The sequence below is a fragment of the Syngnathus leptorhynchus genome, chromosome 3 (genome assembly GCF_054491065.1).
Source record: "Syngnathus leptorhynchus isolate UIUO chromosome 3, UIUO_Slep, whole genome shotgun sequence".
NCBI lineage: Eukaryota > Metazoa > Chordata > Actinopteri > Syngnathiformes > Syngnathidae > Syngnathus > Syngnathus leptorhynchus.
In genome coordinates this window covers 1311002-1326656 of record NC_141197.1, presented here as the reverse complement: position 1 = coordinate 1326656, position 15655 = coordinate 1311002, and the positions used below count along the sequence as shown (strand labels likewise).

Below are 15655 nucleotides of genomic sequence, written 5' to 3'. Positions count from 1 at the left end.
GAGATAGTCTTTTTTTGGTTTTAATTTAAGTGTGAATAAAACGAGTAAAATAAAAATGTTTATACTGTGAGGTGCCTTTCCCCACTATATAAAAATTGTATTGCTATTTAAACCTTTAGCTGTACAGTTTTTTTTTTTGTGTGTGTGGTTTTATGTGGTGTATTAGACAAAATTAGTCAAATTGTTTAGCAACGCGACAGCTTCACTTCTCGACGCTCCTGGAACGAATTAGCGTCGAGATACGGGGTTCTACTTATGTCTTGCATGTGCTGCTGGCGGTTGTACTAACAGAATTTGAATCTGTGACAACAAGAGCATTGATTTTGACTGGCTTTCCTGGATGAGAAAAGAGTGCTCGATGTGACCCTCCAAAGCTAGATTAGAGACTAGCCGGAATGAGGAACACAGACAAATTAGTCTGAGAGTTTGAAAAGACTAACTTGACGTTGTACATGTGCTGCTTTTCATTTCATGAACCTAATAAATAAATGTGTCGCAACACTTGTGTTGAATTTTGTGCCAATGTGCTTGCATCACACCAGCGGCGCAGACCCGCTAGGTGAATGCTACAATAACATTGGGTATTGTTTAAATGTGTGTGGGAGACTTTAGTGTTTGTTAACCTCTGAATTGTCGCAATAATTTGGATTATTTTGGGCAGTAACTAGTGTGTTTGTTGGTAAACTGTAGTGAACGAGGACGATGTTTTTCTCCTAAAATTCAAAACATTGACGCCCATCATTCTAATATTTGCGAGTGTTTGAAGTTGATACAGGCGGCTCGGTGTCGCACTGGGTAGCACGTCCGCCTCACAGTTAGGCGGGTACGGGTTTGATTCCATCTCTGGCCCTCCCTGTGTGGAGTTTGCATGTTCTCCCCGTGTCCGCGTGGGTTTTCTCCCGGCACTCCGGTTTCCTCCCACATCCCGAAAACATGCTTGGTAGGCCGATTGAGCACTCCAAATTGTCCCTAGGTGTGAGTGCGAGTGCGAATGGTTGTTCGTCTCTGTGTGCCCTGCGATTGGCTGGCAACCAGTTCAGGGTGTCCCCCGCCCACTGCCCGATGACGGCTGGGATAGGCTCCAGCAAGCCCGCGACCCTTGTGGGGACTAACTAAGCGGTTCAGAAAATGGATGGATGGATGGATGAAGTTGATACAGAGATGTTCACATGAAAAATGATTGCAGTTTTATGACATAAAGCTTGTTTACATGAAGCCTCCCTTTTATTTGATTAGCGTGCGGTGAGAAGTTGCTCCAAACAGAAACATCAGATTGAAGCTAAATAAGATTGTGTCCACCCCCTTTTAACAAAACGCAACCATAGTGTTGCACGGGATACCGGTACCAGGACCACACTTAGATATGTTGGGGTAAAAAAACGGCTTGTCTTAAAGGCAAGTACAGATTCACCCAAAGCCGCCTGTCTACCGACATGTTAAACATCTTCAGAGCCTGGCATGCCTTCTTCTGCATGTGTGCACTGTGCAAGAGGGAGAGAGCTTCAAGCTGCCGTGGCTCGAGGTGGGAACACATCCATTCTGGCAATGATGGAATTGAACAATGTCTCTGTGAATGGCGGACAACGGCAATGCCACGAAGCAAACAAATGTGCATTCCATTTTTTTTGTGGTAGATTTGGTCGACTTTTTTTTCCGCAGCCCTTGCAACAAGCTCATTATAAACCAGCTGCATGGATGGCATTGATACCTAAAGGCACATGTTATGCAAATTGACTTAACAGCTAGCCATTTAGCAATCCTATGCCAACAACAGACACCTTCATCCTCGTACTTGCCCAGTCTTATGTCGCTCAATAGACAGGCCAGGTCCTAGCTTATGAAGGCAAATACATTCAAAATCACAGATACTATAATATAGAACGGCAGTATGGCAACCCAAAATGGACAAAAATGACACATGCACCTTACACGCTTATAATGTATTGGCACTATGTGTCACACTTTATATAAATAATAAAATTGATATATGGTCACTAATTGGGGTATTGTTGTCTACATTTTGCAATGTAACCCCCATGATAAACCTCTCGACCTTTGTATTTCTTTTGACCTCACAATTTCCTTGTATACCTGTTGTAAAATGACAATAAAGGCAAGGCATTCTATTCTATCTTAAGCCGTACAGTACCCTTAAGCCGTATAGTACCATTTTGACCCATTTGGTTCAAGATATGTGTTGTCATTTCCCCACAATTTAACTACTTGATTGAACAACCTTAATAGTAACGTGACAATGTTTTCCAAAAATGACTGTCAAACTGCTGAGTCTGGTTGGATTGGCAACTTCATCCTGAGTACAATGCACTGAAAATGTTCAAAAGAGATTTTTTTGTGTTGGAAAAAATGGGTTTTTGAGGAATGTTTTTGTTTTTTTTACCTTTAGAAAATTTGGTGGAAAAGAACAACTTCAAATTAGAGTAAATTTGTTAGGATTCTTTTTTTTTGTCAACGCCCTCCTCGATCTTTTTCTGTCATTTCCTTCTCTGGTAACAAACTGCCTTTACTGATTGGCTGACTGCTTTCATTAAAAAAAAAAAAAAATATCCATCGATTGGCCATGGTGGCCACCTGTCACATTTTTAATCTCATGTTCATTCCTACTTCAAACTTCTCATCTGAAATTAGTTTGTGTGCTATCACCACCCGTAATATATTATTTTCTTTTTTGGATGACAGGTGCAGTTCCAGAAGATCCAGCAACTCCGGTTGTCTCAGTCACGACCGCAGTACTATGGCGGCTCTTTGCCCAATGTAAATCAGATTGGCAACACAATCACTGAATTTCAGGTAGGAAGTGGTCAGTTGAAATTTGCACAACTGTGTCAAAATGTATCACTATGCATGTAGCAAGCTGTGTGTGCAAGTACTTCTACTGCCCATTCTTTTGTAAATTATGTCAAGCCAATGTCCTAAAAGTTCAATATCTCTTTTTTTTATTTAATATGAGTACTTAAATCCCCAGTAGTCATTGATACTGATACAAAGTACTGATGCCGCTAGTACTTTTGATACATAAAATGGTTTAATCGACATGCGTTTGACCAATGACATTGATTATCAATGATTTCAGGGTTATCAAATTGCTAAAATCAATGATTAATCAATCAACGATTATGTTCCAAAAGTCTTACAACGGTATATTAAATAATTTTGTTTTGTCTATAGTGAGAGCATCAAGAGTCTGAGTCTCAGATCAAAACATTGATGTAAATTCAGAAGTGCAGCTTTAATTTCAGAGTATTGGAACAAGTCAAGTCAAATCAAGTCAAGTTTATTTGTATAGCCCTAAATCACAAGCAGTCTCAAAGGGCTTCACATAGACAATCAATTGACAATTATTCTCAAAGTATCCCCTGATGTTGGGCTCCCAAAAGGGCAAGGAAAAACTCAAAAACCCCTACTAGGGGAAAAATGAGAAACCTTGAGAAAGGACCACAGATGGAAGGATCCCCCTTTCAGGATCACCAGGCTGCAATGGATGCAAAGAGGGCACATAAAATACATAATATGGAAATCAAAAAGTGGATGTCCAGGCCAAAGCGAAGAGCTTGTCGGAGGTGCCTTTGATTGTCCTGGCAGTGTCCTCTAGGAGGGTAATCCGCTGCAGTTCCCTCATGCTGAATTGGTTCACGAGAATCTAGATAGCCGCCGTCAGCTTGGGTGTCACCTAACCACCTCCCCAGCCGGGAAGGGGTGGGGGGAGAGGGAGCAAAAACAAACTTCAGCCGAATCGGCTACTACAGGATAATTAAAGGCCATATCATAGAAATACGTCTTTAAACGTGTCTTAAATGTTTCTACTGAGGTAGCAGTTCTAATATCCATTGGTAGGGCATTCCAGAGCTCTGGAGCCCGAATAGAAAATGCTCTAGCCCCTGCAGACATTTTCTTGGCCCACGGTGTCACTAAAAGACTAGCGTTTTGCGAACGAAGGTTACGAGACGGAACATAAGGAACAACTAAGTCGACGAGATATGAAGGCGCTAAGCCATGCAATGCTTTATAGGTTAATAGAAGAACCTTGAAGTCACATCTTAAATGGACCGGGAGCCAGTGTAAGTTGGCTAATATTGGGGTAATGTGATCAAATTTTCTTGTCCGTGAGAGCAGCCTTGCAGCAGCATTTTGTACTAACTGTAGACTTTTGATGCTGGACTTGGGAAGACCAGAGAATAATGCATTACAGTAGTCCAGGCGCGACGTGATAAATGCATGTATAATAATTTCCGCATCACCGGTCGAGAGGATTGGGCGAATCTTAGCAATATTACGAAGGTGAAAAAATGCTATTCTGGTTATATTCTTAATGTGCTTTTGAAAGGAGAGCGTTTGGTCAAATATCACCCGAGATTAGTTACAGTATCACTCTGAGTGATAGTACGGTTATCTATAGTTATAGTGGTTTCCTCAAATAAATGTTGATAACGAGCTGGACCAATTATCAACATCTCAGTTTTATCTGGGTTCAGACGAAGGAAGTTGAGAGACATCCATTGCTTGATCTCCGCAAGGCATGCCTCAAGATTACAACAGTCCCGCGGATCTGTCATTGATAACGGCATATATAATTGGGTGTCATCGCGTAACATTGAAAACTAATATTATATTTACATATTATGTCCCCGAGCGGAGTCATATAAATATTAAATAGAATTGGTCCTAGTACCAATCCCTGCGGGACACCACACGTAACTTTATAGAGCTCAGAGGACGCATTGCCATGGACCACTCGGTGCGTCCTGTCTGATAGATACGAATGAAACCAGCCTAGTGCTGACCCCGAAATACCAACACAACTTTTAAGACGCTCTAATAAAATATCAAAGTCAACAGTGTCAAAGGCAGCACTAAAGTCAAAGTCAAAAGTCAAAGTCCGCTTTATTGTCAATTTCTTCACATGCCAGGCACACAAAGAGATCGAAATTACGTTCCCCACCGTCCCACGGTGACTAGACAGTACACAACAATCGCACTAAATAGCACAAAGAGTTAAAACGAACAGACAAGAGCAACGAAGAAGTAATAAGTGCCCGGTCCGCTCGATAGCACGCCAGCCGCTCCAGTAGCACAGCAGAGTCCGGTGTCCAGCGACCGGACAGTCGCCAGAAGAATGGAAGGCACGGCCGGGCGAGTTGGGCACGCCGCTAGCCTGGCCCGGACGCCTCCGCACTTTCCCCTCTTCTGCCTCCTCGCACACCGCTTCCGACGCTGCTGGTCCGGGGAAGGAGTAGCAGACGAGTCCGGCGATGATTCAGGCATTGTAGTCCCAGTGACTTTAATGTCCCCGTATCAAAGTCCGAAACGCCGCAAAACTCGCTTTCGCCGACGTCGAGCAGAACCTGCCTGCTGTACTCGTAGCGCAACGTGGTGCGATCAGACAAACACATAAAACTGTCTGACAAACACACATTAAACGAACAAAAACACCGATCGGCAGGGACGGAGAGAGGCCGCTGCGTGTGCACGCGCCGCCATCTTGCTATATATACATCTTGCTAACATCGAGTAGTAACAATACCGATGAAGTGTTTGAATCCATAACTATGAGGAGATCATTAGTCACTTTAGCAAGTGCTGTCTCAGTGGAATGATTAGCTCTAAAACTAGACTGAAAAGATTCATATCGATTATTAGCGACCATGTAATCAATAAGCTGCTGCGCTCCTACCTTTTCAAGCAGTTTTGCTATGAATGGGAGATTTGAACCTGGCCTATAGTTACTGAACAGTCCGGGTCAAGATTTGGTCGCTTAAGTAGCGGTTTAATGATAGCGGTTTTAAAGGCTTTTGGCACTATCCCAGAGGAGACAGACAGATTCATTATATTTAAAACGGACGGTCCTAAGATTAGAAATAATTCTTTAAATAGTTTGACTGGAAGCAGGTCAAGTAAACATGTTGTTTGTTTAGCCGCACTAACTAATTGTGTAAGCCTTTCGAGGGACACGCTTTTAAAATTTGAGAGGGTTATTGCATGATCGTCAGCGCCGGTAATCGGCGGGCCCGACTGAGCGATCGGAATAGTCATCTTGATCTCATCCCTAATGGATTCAATCTTTCGAGCAAAGAATTTCATAAACTCGTCAGCCGAGTGAAAGGGGCTATCGGGGGTTGGCTGGCGTAGTGTTAGCTTTGCCACTGTATCAAACAGGTATTTAGGATTGTTCTTATTGAGATTAATGACCTGTGAAAAATAATGAGTTTTTGCTAAGATAAGCGCATCTTTATATTTCAGGAGGCTGTCGCGCCATGCCTGATGGAAAACCTCAAGTTTGGTTAAACGCCATTTGCGCGTGTTTCATCTGTGAACCACGGAATAGGCAATCTACGGCGAGTTTTCAGACGTAGCGGCGCCACAGAGTCAATGGCATTTAACAATGTAGCATTGAATTCATTTGTAAGATTATCAATAGAGCCGGTATATGAGGGAAATACGGCAGTTGCTGGTGGCAGTAGCCCAGATAGCGCAGTCACAGTCATGGAGTTAATATTACGGCTGCTATAATTCTGATTGCTCTCTTGTCTTTGACTAAGAACTAAAATTTCAAATTTGATTAAGTAGTGATCAGACAAAACAGTAGTGTATGGCAGTACTGTTATATTAGAGGTTGCCAGTCCTCGGGATAATACCAAATCTAAGGTATTACCATTCTTATGCGTTGCTACCTGTACGGCTTGCGTAAAACCAAACGTATCAATTAGAGTCTGAAACGCCGAAGTAAGTGGCTCTGACGGTAAATTCATGTGGACGTTAAAATCGCCCATGATTATTATATTATCCGCATTTGTCACTAGATCAGCCCCGAATTCTGAAAATTCATCCAGGAAGCCAGAGTAAGCCCCAGGTGGACGGTAAATAACAGCAAGATAAAATGACGGTAAAGCGGTGGATCGGACAGTGAGAACTTCAAATGTTTTAAATATGTTAATCGCGTAAATCTAAGATCGGAATGTGAGATGAGGGCAACACCCCCACCCTTTTTTCGAGGACGCGCCACATGCGAGCTCACAAAATTTGGAGGCGAGGCCTCATTAAACGGTAGCAGTTCATTAGGTTTTAACCAGGTCTCGCAAAGACCAAATATATTTAGATTATGTTCCGTGATGAGGTCATTAACGAGAACTGCTTTCGTATGAAGCGATCTAATAGTAATAAAACCAAGTTTAAGTGTAAACTGTTGATCAGGGTTTGTATTTATCAAAGGATTTTTAAACGAAATGAAAGTAAGATTGTGTTCTCTAGGCCTGACATCACCGCTCAATTGTTTATTAGCGCGGTGGGACGATACGACCGTAGGAATTTGATAGTAAATATTTGGTACACACGTAATATTATCTGAAACAGGCACCATATCATCAGCTATACCGGTCGGGGTGGAGCGATTGGATTTGTCTGTCACCTCAGTAGAAAGTGTGTTCATGTGTACTGTAGCACTATTCAAACTGTGACGCTCTAGTCTACACAAGGAGCTATGTGCATTCTGGAAGTCTAGCCTAGCGCTAGTTAACTTTAACTTAACTGACTCCAAACCCATCCTGACAGGTGGTCTAGTCACCTGTGCTCTGGCCTGCTCTAAGTGGCTCAAACAGTAATCTATATTGCTAGAAAGAGTGAAGGCGCCTTCACGGTTAGGATGAAGGCCGTCATTCCTCAGCAGGTCGGGGCGGCCCCAGAAGGAGGACCAGTTATCTATGAAATACAGTCCCTGCTTTTTACAGAACCCAGCCATCCATCCATTAAGGGAGACTAATCTACTAAACCTCTCATCAGAGCCTCTCCCAGGCAGGGGGCCAGAGACAAATACTCGATGCCGACTCATCTGTCTGGCGAGATCACAAGTCCTCGCTATGTTTCTCTTTGTGATCTCATATTGCCTCATCCTAACATCATTGGCGCCGACGTGTACCACTATATCCGAGTAGCTAGTGTTGTTGGAACTACGCTGTTGACTAGTCCTATTGCGAGTCAGCTCCCTAGGATTAGCTTCTATGTCGGGTGCTCTGCCCCCAGGAATACACATTACCGTGGCTGGATTTTTAAGCGTGATATTTCGGGTGATGGAGTCACCTATGACCAAGGTGCGAGGGCCAGTAGACCGAGATGATTTTGGACGGCTATTCGTCTTACCTGGCTCATCGCGATTAGCAAGCCGCTTAGGGCTAATGCTAACGGGGCTAGCGGGCTGACTACAGTCTGCGACTGTGTCCGCCACATCTACTGTTATCGCACTATTCTGCTCTAACTGGCGGACACGTCCCTCTAGCAGGGACAACCTCTCTAACAGAAGGGTGCAGTTGGTGCACGAAGCAGTACAAACCTTTTGTTCCGCAGACAACTCAGGACCAACCCACCAAAGGTATTGTATTGTAGCAAACATTAAAGCTTACATATCATGGTAATTGTCACGATTGGAATGGAGCAGGGCGACCAAGTGCAGCTTGGACCAGGGTTTATTGGAGGAACCAAAGACAGACTCTGCAAACTGACATGACTTAACAAAACGATAACATGACTGACTAACCGAAAACAGACTTGAAAACGACAGGGACCAAAAAGACATGAAGACGACAACAAAACAACAGCAACCGCAACAAAACGACAATGATCCGACGGGGCATGAGGGGCAGACAGGACTTATATACATGACAGGTAACAAGAGGCAGGTGAGAATAATCAAACTAATCAGGGGCACACAGGAGGGGAGGGGCGAGCACACAGACCGAAACCATGACAACAGACACATGGTGGAACGGCTGGGTGCGAGACGTGACAGTAATAAATTCTATTGTTTACATGTTACTCATACAGTTGTGGTCTTTATAAAGTGGAACAGTGATGCTTTTGTCTGAATTCCTCATTTTGATAGCATTACAAGTCCCTCTTTAATACTTGTTCTGAGGTGCGGCTCAGAGCAAGCCGTTTTGGTGCGGTCATCTCAACTGAGCAGCTAAAAAATAACCAGATAAGGAAGGGACAATCTCCCTTTTCTAATTGCAATATTATGTATGTATCTTACTCACAGCGTCTTTCTGTCTTGAATATATCTAGAAAGGGTGTTATCCCACTCTGAAAAGCAGCATGTTACTGAGTGAAATAAGTACAAAAGTCTTTTTTTTTTCTGATGGGGTAAATTTGTGACTTAATGCTTGGATAGGGAATTAAATTACATTTGCTAATGTCTGCAATAATTTCATAAAGAGTCGTTCAACTTTTCTGTCTTAACATATATCTTACTCGTTACAAGCATACTATTCAGAATAGAATTTCTACAGAGAACTGCTTGATACATATTTTTGTGTAGCTTTATATCTGATTGTGTTTTAAAAACTAATGTGTCTGTTGTCTTTTTGTCTGTTTCTCAGGGGGGTTTTCCAACGGGGTTGGATTCTGTAAGAGGTACTCGCCATCATGGACTAGTTGAGAGGGTCCACAGGGAACGTAACCGCATCAACTCTCCCCACCGCAGGCCCATTGACAAGCATGGACGGCAGATATCCTACTAAATCTGAGTGTTTAAAAATACGATATTTTCATGTAACATAGGGCACATAGTAATGTCATCATTGCATATTAATTTTGTTTCGAACGTGTGGTTTGCAGCTGTATGTTTGTAAAAAGATTAATGTGATGACTACACAATTGTAGGAAGTCGTCGTCTCTTGAACAGAGTTAGTTATGTTGATTGGAGTGATGCAGAGACGATGAAAAAGATATACAGTATGCCTGATGGACATTGACGGTAGGAGGTTTTAAGCTCACGCTGAATGTGATGCGTTTGCTGAATGTTCTGGAGAACCTGCAGAATCGACGTTTGTGCAATACATAAATTCAACCCATTTATTCTATTCACGGGCGGCTCGGTGCTGCACTGGTTTAGCACGGCCACCTCACAGTCTGGAAGTTGCGGGTTTAATTCCACCTCTGGCTCTCCCTGTGTGGAGTTTGCATGTTCTCCCCATGCCTGCGTGGGCTTTCTCCGGGCACTCCGGTTTCTTTCCACATCCCAAAAACATGCTTGGTAGGCCAAAAACTACTACTTTGGCCATTGGTTATCTGTGTAAATTGTGGTTTGCCATTGTTTTCTGTCATTTACTGGTGACCAGTTCATGGTGTATACCGCCCCTTGCCTTAAGGCAACTGATGTCAACTTACCTGCAACCAGTATAGAAAAGAAATGTATAGATGTACAATGATCCTAAATGGGCTGAAATGAGCAATGTGAGCCTTAAGCCAATGTGGGACAGGATATGAACGGTGAATCTCGGCCAAGTCTAGTCGCGTTCAAATGGCCTGATGTGAATACGCCTTCACAGAACCCAAAAATAGTAGCTCGCTGAAAAACACAAGGCAATTCATTTCATATTTAATATATTCTCTAGACCTCCAATGTAATATGGGAACACGTTTTTATTGGTTAACTTGTTGCCAAGTGATACAGAAAGGATCTCAAAGTGGAAGGAATGCAGTGGATGTTTTTTTTTTGTTTTTTTTCCTTCACACCCAATATGTCACTTTTGCACGTAACACATTTTGCCCACTGATCTAACAGTACAACCCCAAAGCCATAGCATTTGTATGAGTATGAGTGTTTTCTCTTGCCATAGGACAGTAATGATTCAGTGACCTGTCGGTGCGTCGTTCACTTCTGCATGTCACTCAAAAATGGCGATTGACTTTTTAAGAACATGAAGCCATTTGACTTGGTTTCCGCTTCTGGTTCTTTTCAAGTGGAGGAACTGCAAAACTATCTTTTTCCATTCATTTGGTTTATGTTCTAGTGTTTTAAATAATGAGCACTATCAGGTCTTTGTTTACTCTATATACATGCAAATTCATCAGCTCTCAATCCACATTTAGCATTCACAAATACATTAAGATGATCTCATGGCAAAAACTGAGTCCTAATGAACCTTTTAGCGGAGAACTTTTTCAGAACTTCATACTTACAGTACCAGCCTCACGGGGGGAACTCAAGAGCCAGCAGTTAGACAATACTAACACAAGCCAGCTTAATAAATAGATTAATAATTAATACAAGTTAAAAAGTCTCACGGCATAGGAAAGGAATGAACCCCTCAACCTCTACGTGGAGCCAGACTATGACTGAAATATAATACTAAAAGCAACAGAATGATGATTCATTTTTTTTACCATATTTTCCGCACCATAAGACGCACTTAAAAGCCTTTAATTTTCTCAAAGGAAAGAAGGTGTGCCTTTTAATAAGGTGCGCCTTTTGTGTGGACCAAATTCCAAAATCTGAAAAGTTGATTTGTGTGACTTCCAACACACAGAGACGTAATATACAGGCGTAATATGTAGACCTGATGAATCAATCAGAGGATATTACGTTTTACGTAGCTTGGGGCGGTAAACCAATCAGAGTACTGTACATACCTCCACCACTATTGATAAATAAATAAATACTATCGTTTGTGCAAAGAAAACAGCGTTAGAACCGTCTAAAATGGCACTGACAAAAAGACAAGCTTACGAGGCACAATTGCAGATCATTGCAGAGGAGCAATGTGACGACGACGAGACGATGACGAGGGAACTTGGCATGTTTAATGGCAAACTTCCCCAACTGTTTAATTTGGATACAGAGGATATCCAAATTTAATATCAATTAACAATGTGAATACAACACCAATGCATGATTAAATAGAAGTACAATGGAACTGACAGCCTTGCTCCTGTGACGTTTTTTTATTTTTTTTAACCTTAAGTCATGGCATGCATGCGGTGCGTCCTATGTGTGGATTAAGTACAGAAAAGCCCCCGTAGTTGAGTCTGCGCCTATTAACCTGAAGCGCCTTATGGTGCGGAAAATACGGTACATTGTTTACTTGCACCCCATGCGCTTTATTTGCTTCTTAGTGATACGGCAAAATGATGTATTTAACTATCAACACCATTCATTTTCCAGCAGCAACAATTTTCCTTGACCAAAACCCACATAGAGAGTTCTCCATATGGAAACGTGTACCTGTCCCCACCTCCAGACAACAACTGGAGAAGGTGAGTGTCTCATTTGACAAAAATGCTTTTTCTTCTTTTTACTGTCTTGTTTTTTTTCTGTTTGCCGTCTCTGCCTTATGCCCTTCTCTGTGCAAACCAGCATTTGTTATTTTGTTGTTGTTGTTGTTGTTTTAATCCAGACACTCTCGCCCTGGTCGCCCTGGTCGATACTCCAATATGAAGTAAAGATGAAGTGTCATTTAGGTTTTATCAGTTCTTGCTGGTGCCCTTCATTGTTTCTGACATTCACTGTCAGGATGCTGCGATAACCCTAAAGATGTGTTTCTACTGTAAAGGTCTGTGACGGATGGACTTTAACATGAAAGATAGAGCCCAACAGCACTCGTCTTGCGTTTGTTGGATGTTATTTTGTCCTAGAGCAAATACTTAGTGGACTCTCCCTCCATCTTAGCCGGAATTAGTAAAAAAAAAAAAAAAAAATTCCAGACAAAACAGTGTAAGCCTAGAAGTAATACTTAGTTGGCATAAATTGTGGGCGTCAGGCTGGAGCTCTTTTGTCACAATTTGGTAAGTTTAATGTTTGTTCACAAATCCTATTTTATGTTTTAGGAAACAAAGTGCCGACCAATATAAAGGTCTGAAAAGGTCTTGCTCTCATTGATCATGGGATTTTAATGGACGAACATGCCCTCTTTAGACTATTTTTGATTACACCTAAAACCAGTGATATTGTATTAGTACATATGAGTTGGCAGATTTTCATATTGGCAGATCAGCATTTTTTTACTATACCTGGTTTTGCCCATATTTAGAAGTCAGTATAGGCAGCTTTGTCTTGGTGTTGACACTTAACAAGGAAGAACTGCTGTTGCAAAAGCTGAACTTGGTTCCTCCCTACTGTCTTTGCTTCACTCTTGAGTTTTCAATGCTTGATTGGCAGAACGCTAGTCGCTTTTGCTTTTCGTTATAGTGCCTAAACAGACATTTACCATGCTCAGTGTTGAGAACAACAGACTAGCTTGTGCTGAAGAATGAGTCAGAGCCACACCCACTTGTCTTTGGTGATGACACAAAACAGGTTGGCTCACAAACATTCAGAGCAACCAAACAGCAGTCTTGTTTTATTTTATTATTGGGTGTGTTTCTGTGTACCATGTGACTAAAAATACATCATAACATAAACAGGTTTGTTTTTTGAAGTGTTGTGACCAATGATTAAGATTATCTTGCATGTATTTACACTCTGCAACCTAAGACATGACAAAATGTAGGCTTTACAAGACCTAAAGGATGAACGTAAAATGGTTTGCATGTGCTTTATCTTGTATTGTTTTTTATTTTACTGCTATAAAAGACGCTATGATTGTCAAATATAACAAGACTTACCAAAGGTGAGCATTCCATCCCAGGGAAACTATTTGTCTGTCCATCCCAGACGAATGCTCATCATGTGGACAAGGGACGAAAAAACAAAAGGGGTGGGGGGGGGGGGTCCGACTAAGGACAGCGAAGTGTTTATTCGTCCATCCGTGTAATCGTCTCTATCAAGGGTCAAGGGCCGACTAACTTCTCATTTCGTCAATGAACTGTTTTAGCACACTAACATGGAAGTCTACCAACGATAGGGGTTTTGATTTTTATTGGAAACGGAAACATGCTCCTTTATGTCACGTGTAATCCGCGGAATCTCTACGTTCAGACCAGATATGAACATTAACACAAAAGCAGATGATCTTTGTGAGGATAAGCGGTTTGGATAATGAATGGCTGAATAAATAGTAAATTAGCCTGGTAATGATCTTGAAATGTTTATAATGAATTGTGAAACCTCTCCCCCTGGTTAAAGTCAACCATTTTAAACTAAAAACATTGATGTTTTATGCTTGCAAATATGAATAAGTGAATGTGAGGCTTTGTAAAGCTCTTTTAGCAGCCACCACATGGTTTCTTAGAGCCCTGAATCAGAACAACTAGTTAGGCTGCACAGAACATATTATTCCAAAGCAAATGTTCGGGTTGAATGCCCTTTTAACGCAATTAGGAAAACCTAGTGTGCTAGATAGCTCAATTTCCGCGGGCATTAAAAATGTCCTCAAATGACCAATTATAAAACAAATTAGTGCAATAATGTAGTGAGATTTTTTTCAGGAATTTTTTTTGCTCAACCAAAACACTGGAACATTGTGGTCATAAAATCATCAAAATCAATATTCTCTTTGCCCGTCTTGGTGAGATTTATTGAATATATTTTATTTCCAATGTACATAAAGTGGAAAGGTCCTTAATAAACAATGGGTTTGAGGCAGAACAAGTAATATTAAAGCAAAGATTTGAACACGTTCTAAAGTATCCACTTCAAGTGGATATGATAATCATACTGTGTGCAGTATGATAGTAAATACATACACATATTATTTTTGAGACTTTATTTATTATACATTTATTATACACGCCTGTGACGTCATCTTTAGTAGATGTCTTCCTAAGATGAAGGCAAAAAAAAAAAAGGTCCCCACATTTCTCGCAAATATTCTACCTCCTCCCACATTGCTCCACTGTCAATAGAAGAAAAATATGAGGTCCATATTTACTTTCATAAACACTGTAGCTTGTTGTCGTCTGTTGTGGGTATCGTCTAATGCCATGCTGTGTGCGCATGCGTGACTCATAGCGGAAGTGTTTTGTTCATATTGTCAAGTTTGTTATTGTAACGTGAACAAGAGCAGAAAAAGATCACATTTAGAAAATATATTAAAGACATCACGCCCTTCAGTGTGAAGCTTGCTTATTGTTAACGTAATATTCTACACCTAACTTTAATTTCTTTGGACTGCTTTCAATTACGCAGAGACTTATGAAATCTGTGGCAAATTCTACAAATGGAATTGCAGATTTCTTGGGGGACATGCTAGAGAAAAAAAACAAGCGCAGATTCAGAATAAGTGCCAAAAGATATAGAAACTTTTACTTGGATCTCTGATTATAAAGTTGAGTAAAAGTGTGTTGACCAGTTTAATCAACAGATTAATCAATTAAAATAGTTTGTTGCAGCCTCACTACTGACAATTATTTTAGATTAACCTTAATACCTTTTTGTTTTGTTTTGTTTTTAATTGATACTTTTTATGTAATTGGCACCAGATTTGTAAGGGCTGGACAGAGCAAACATATCCTCCTGTGCCGATCTGTAGCAGATTGTTGCCACAGTGTGAATCATGGCTACCTCCCACTCAGTTGCGAATTTTGGCCAAGTTAAATAAATAAATCAAGCTTACTAAGCACAACATATCCACAATACATTCCAAATTGGTTGAAAGGATGTTACCCAAGCACAATTTTGTCACCATTGATGACAGTTTTATTTTACTTTATAATTTGCCACTGAGCTCACCTCATAACATAACGATTCATGAACCTTTCATTTCAACAGAAAACAGTTCACTGAGCAAAAAGCTGATTCAATTTGTCAGTGTCTCATAATGTACTGTAGTTTCATTTTTGCCTCCTAAAAGGCATGTACTATGGTTGGTTATGTTGACTGGCATTTGTTCATTAGTTATCGGGTTATGTAACTGATTTTCACAACGCTGACAAATGGGCCATATGCCCACAGAACCGGATCAGAAGGCCAAATTGTGCGGATCCACATAAG

At 41.2% G+C, this 15655-nt stretch overlaps 1 protein-coding gene across 5 annotated transcripts in view; it reads left to right on the top strand.

Annotated features, from left to right (window-relative positions):
* The window catches only part of crtc3 (CREB regulated transcription coactivator 3), a 34277-nt gene that overhangs the window by 2999 nt on the left and 15623 nt on the right, over positions 1 to 15655 (top strand). For all 5 annotated transcript variants that reach the window (XM_085907947.1, XM_085907948.1, XM_085907946.1 and 2 more), the window contains 3 exons: positions 2698 to 2808; positions 9384 to 9515; positions 11984 to 12042. In XM_085907947.1, the coding sequence (XP_085764073.1) occupies positions 2698 to 2808; positions 9384 to 9515; positions 11984 to 12042 (302 nt within the window). The remainder of the gene's footprint in view (positions 1 to 2697; positions 2809 to 9383; positions 9516 to 11983; positions 12043 to 15655) is intronic.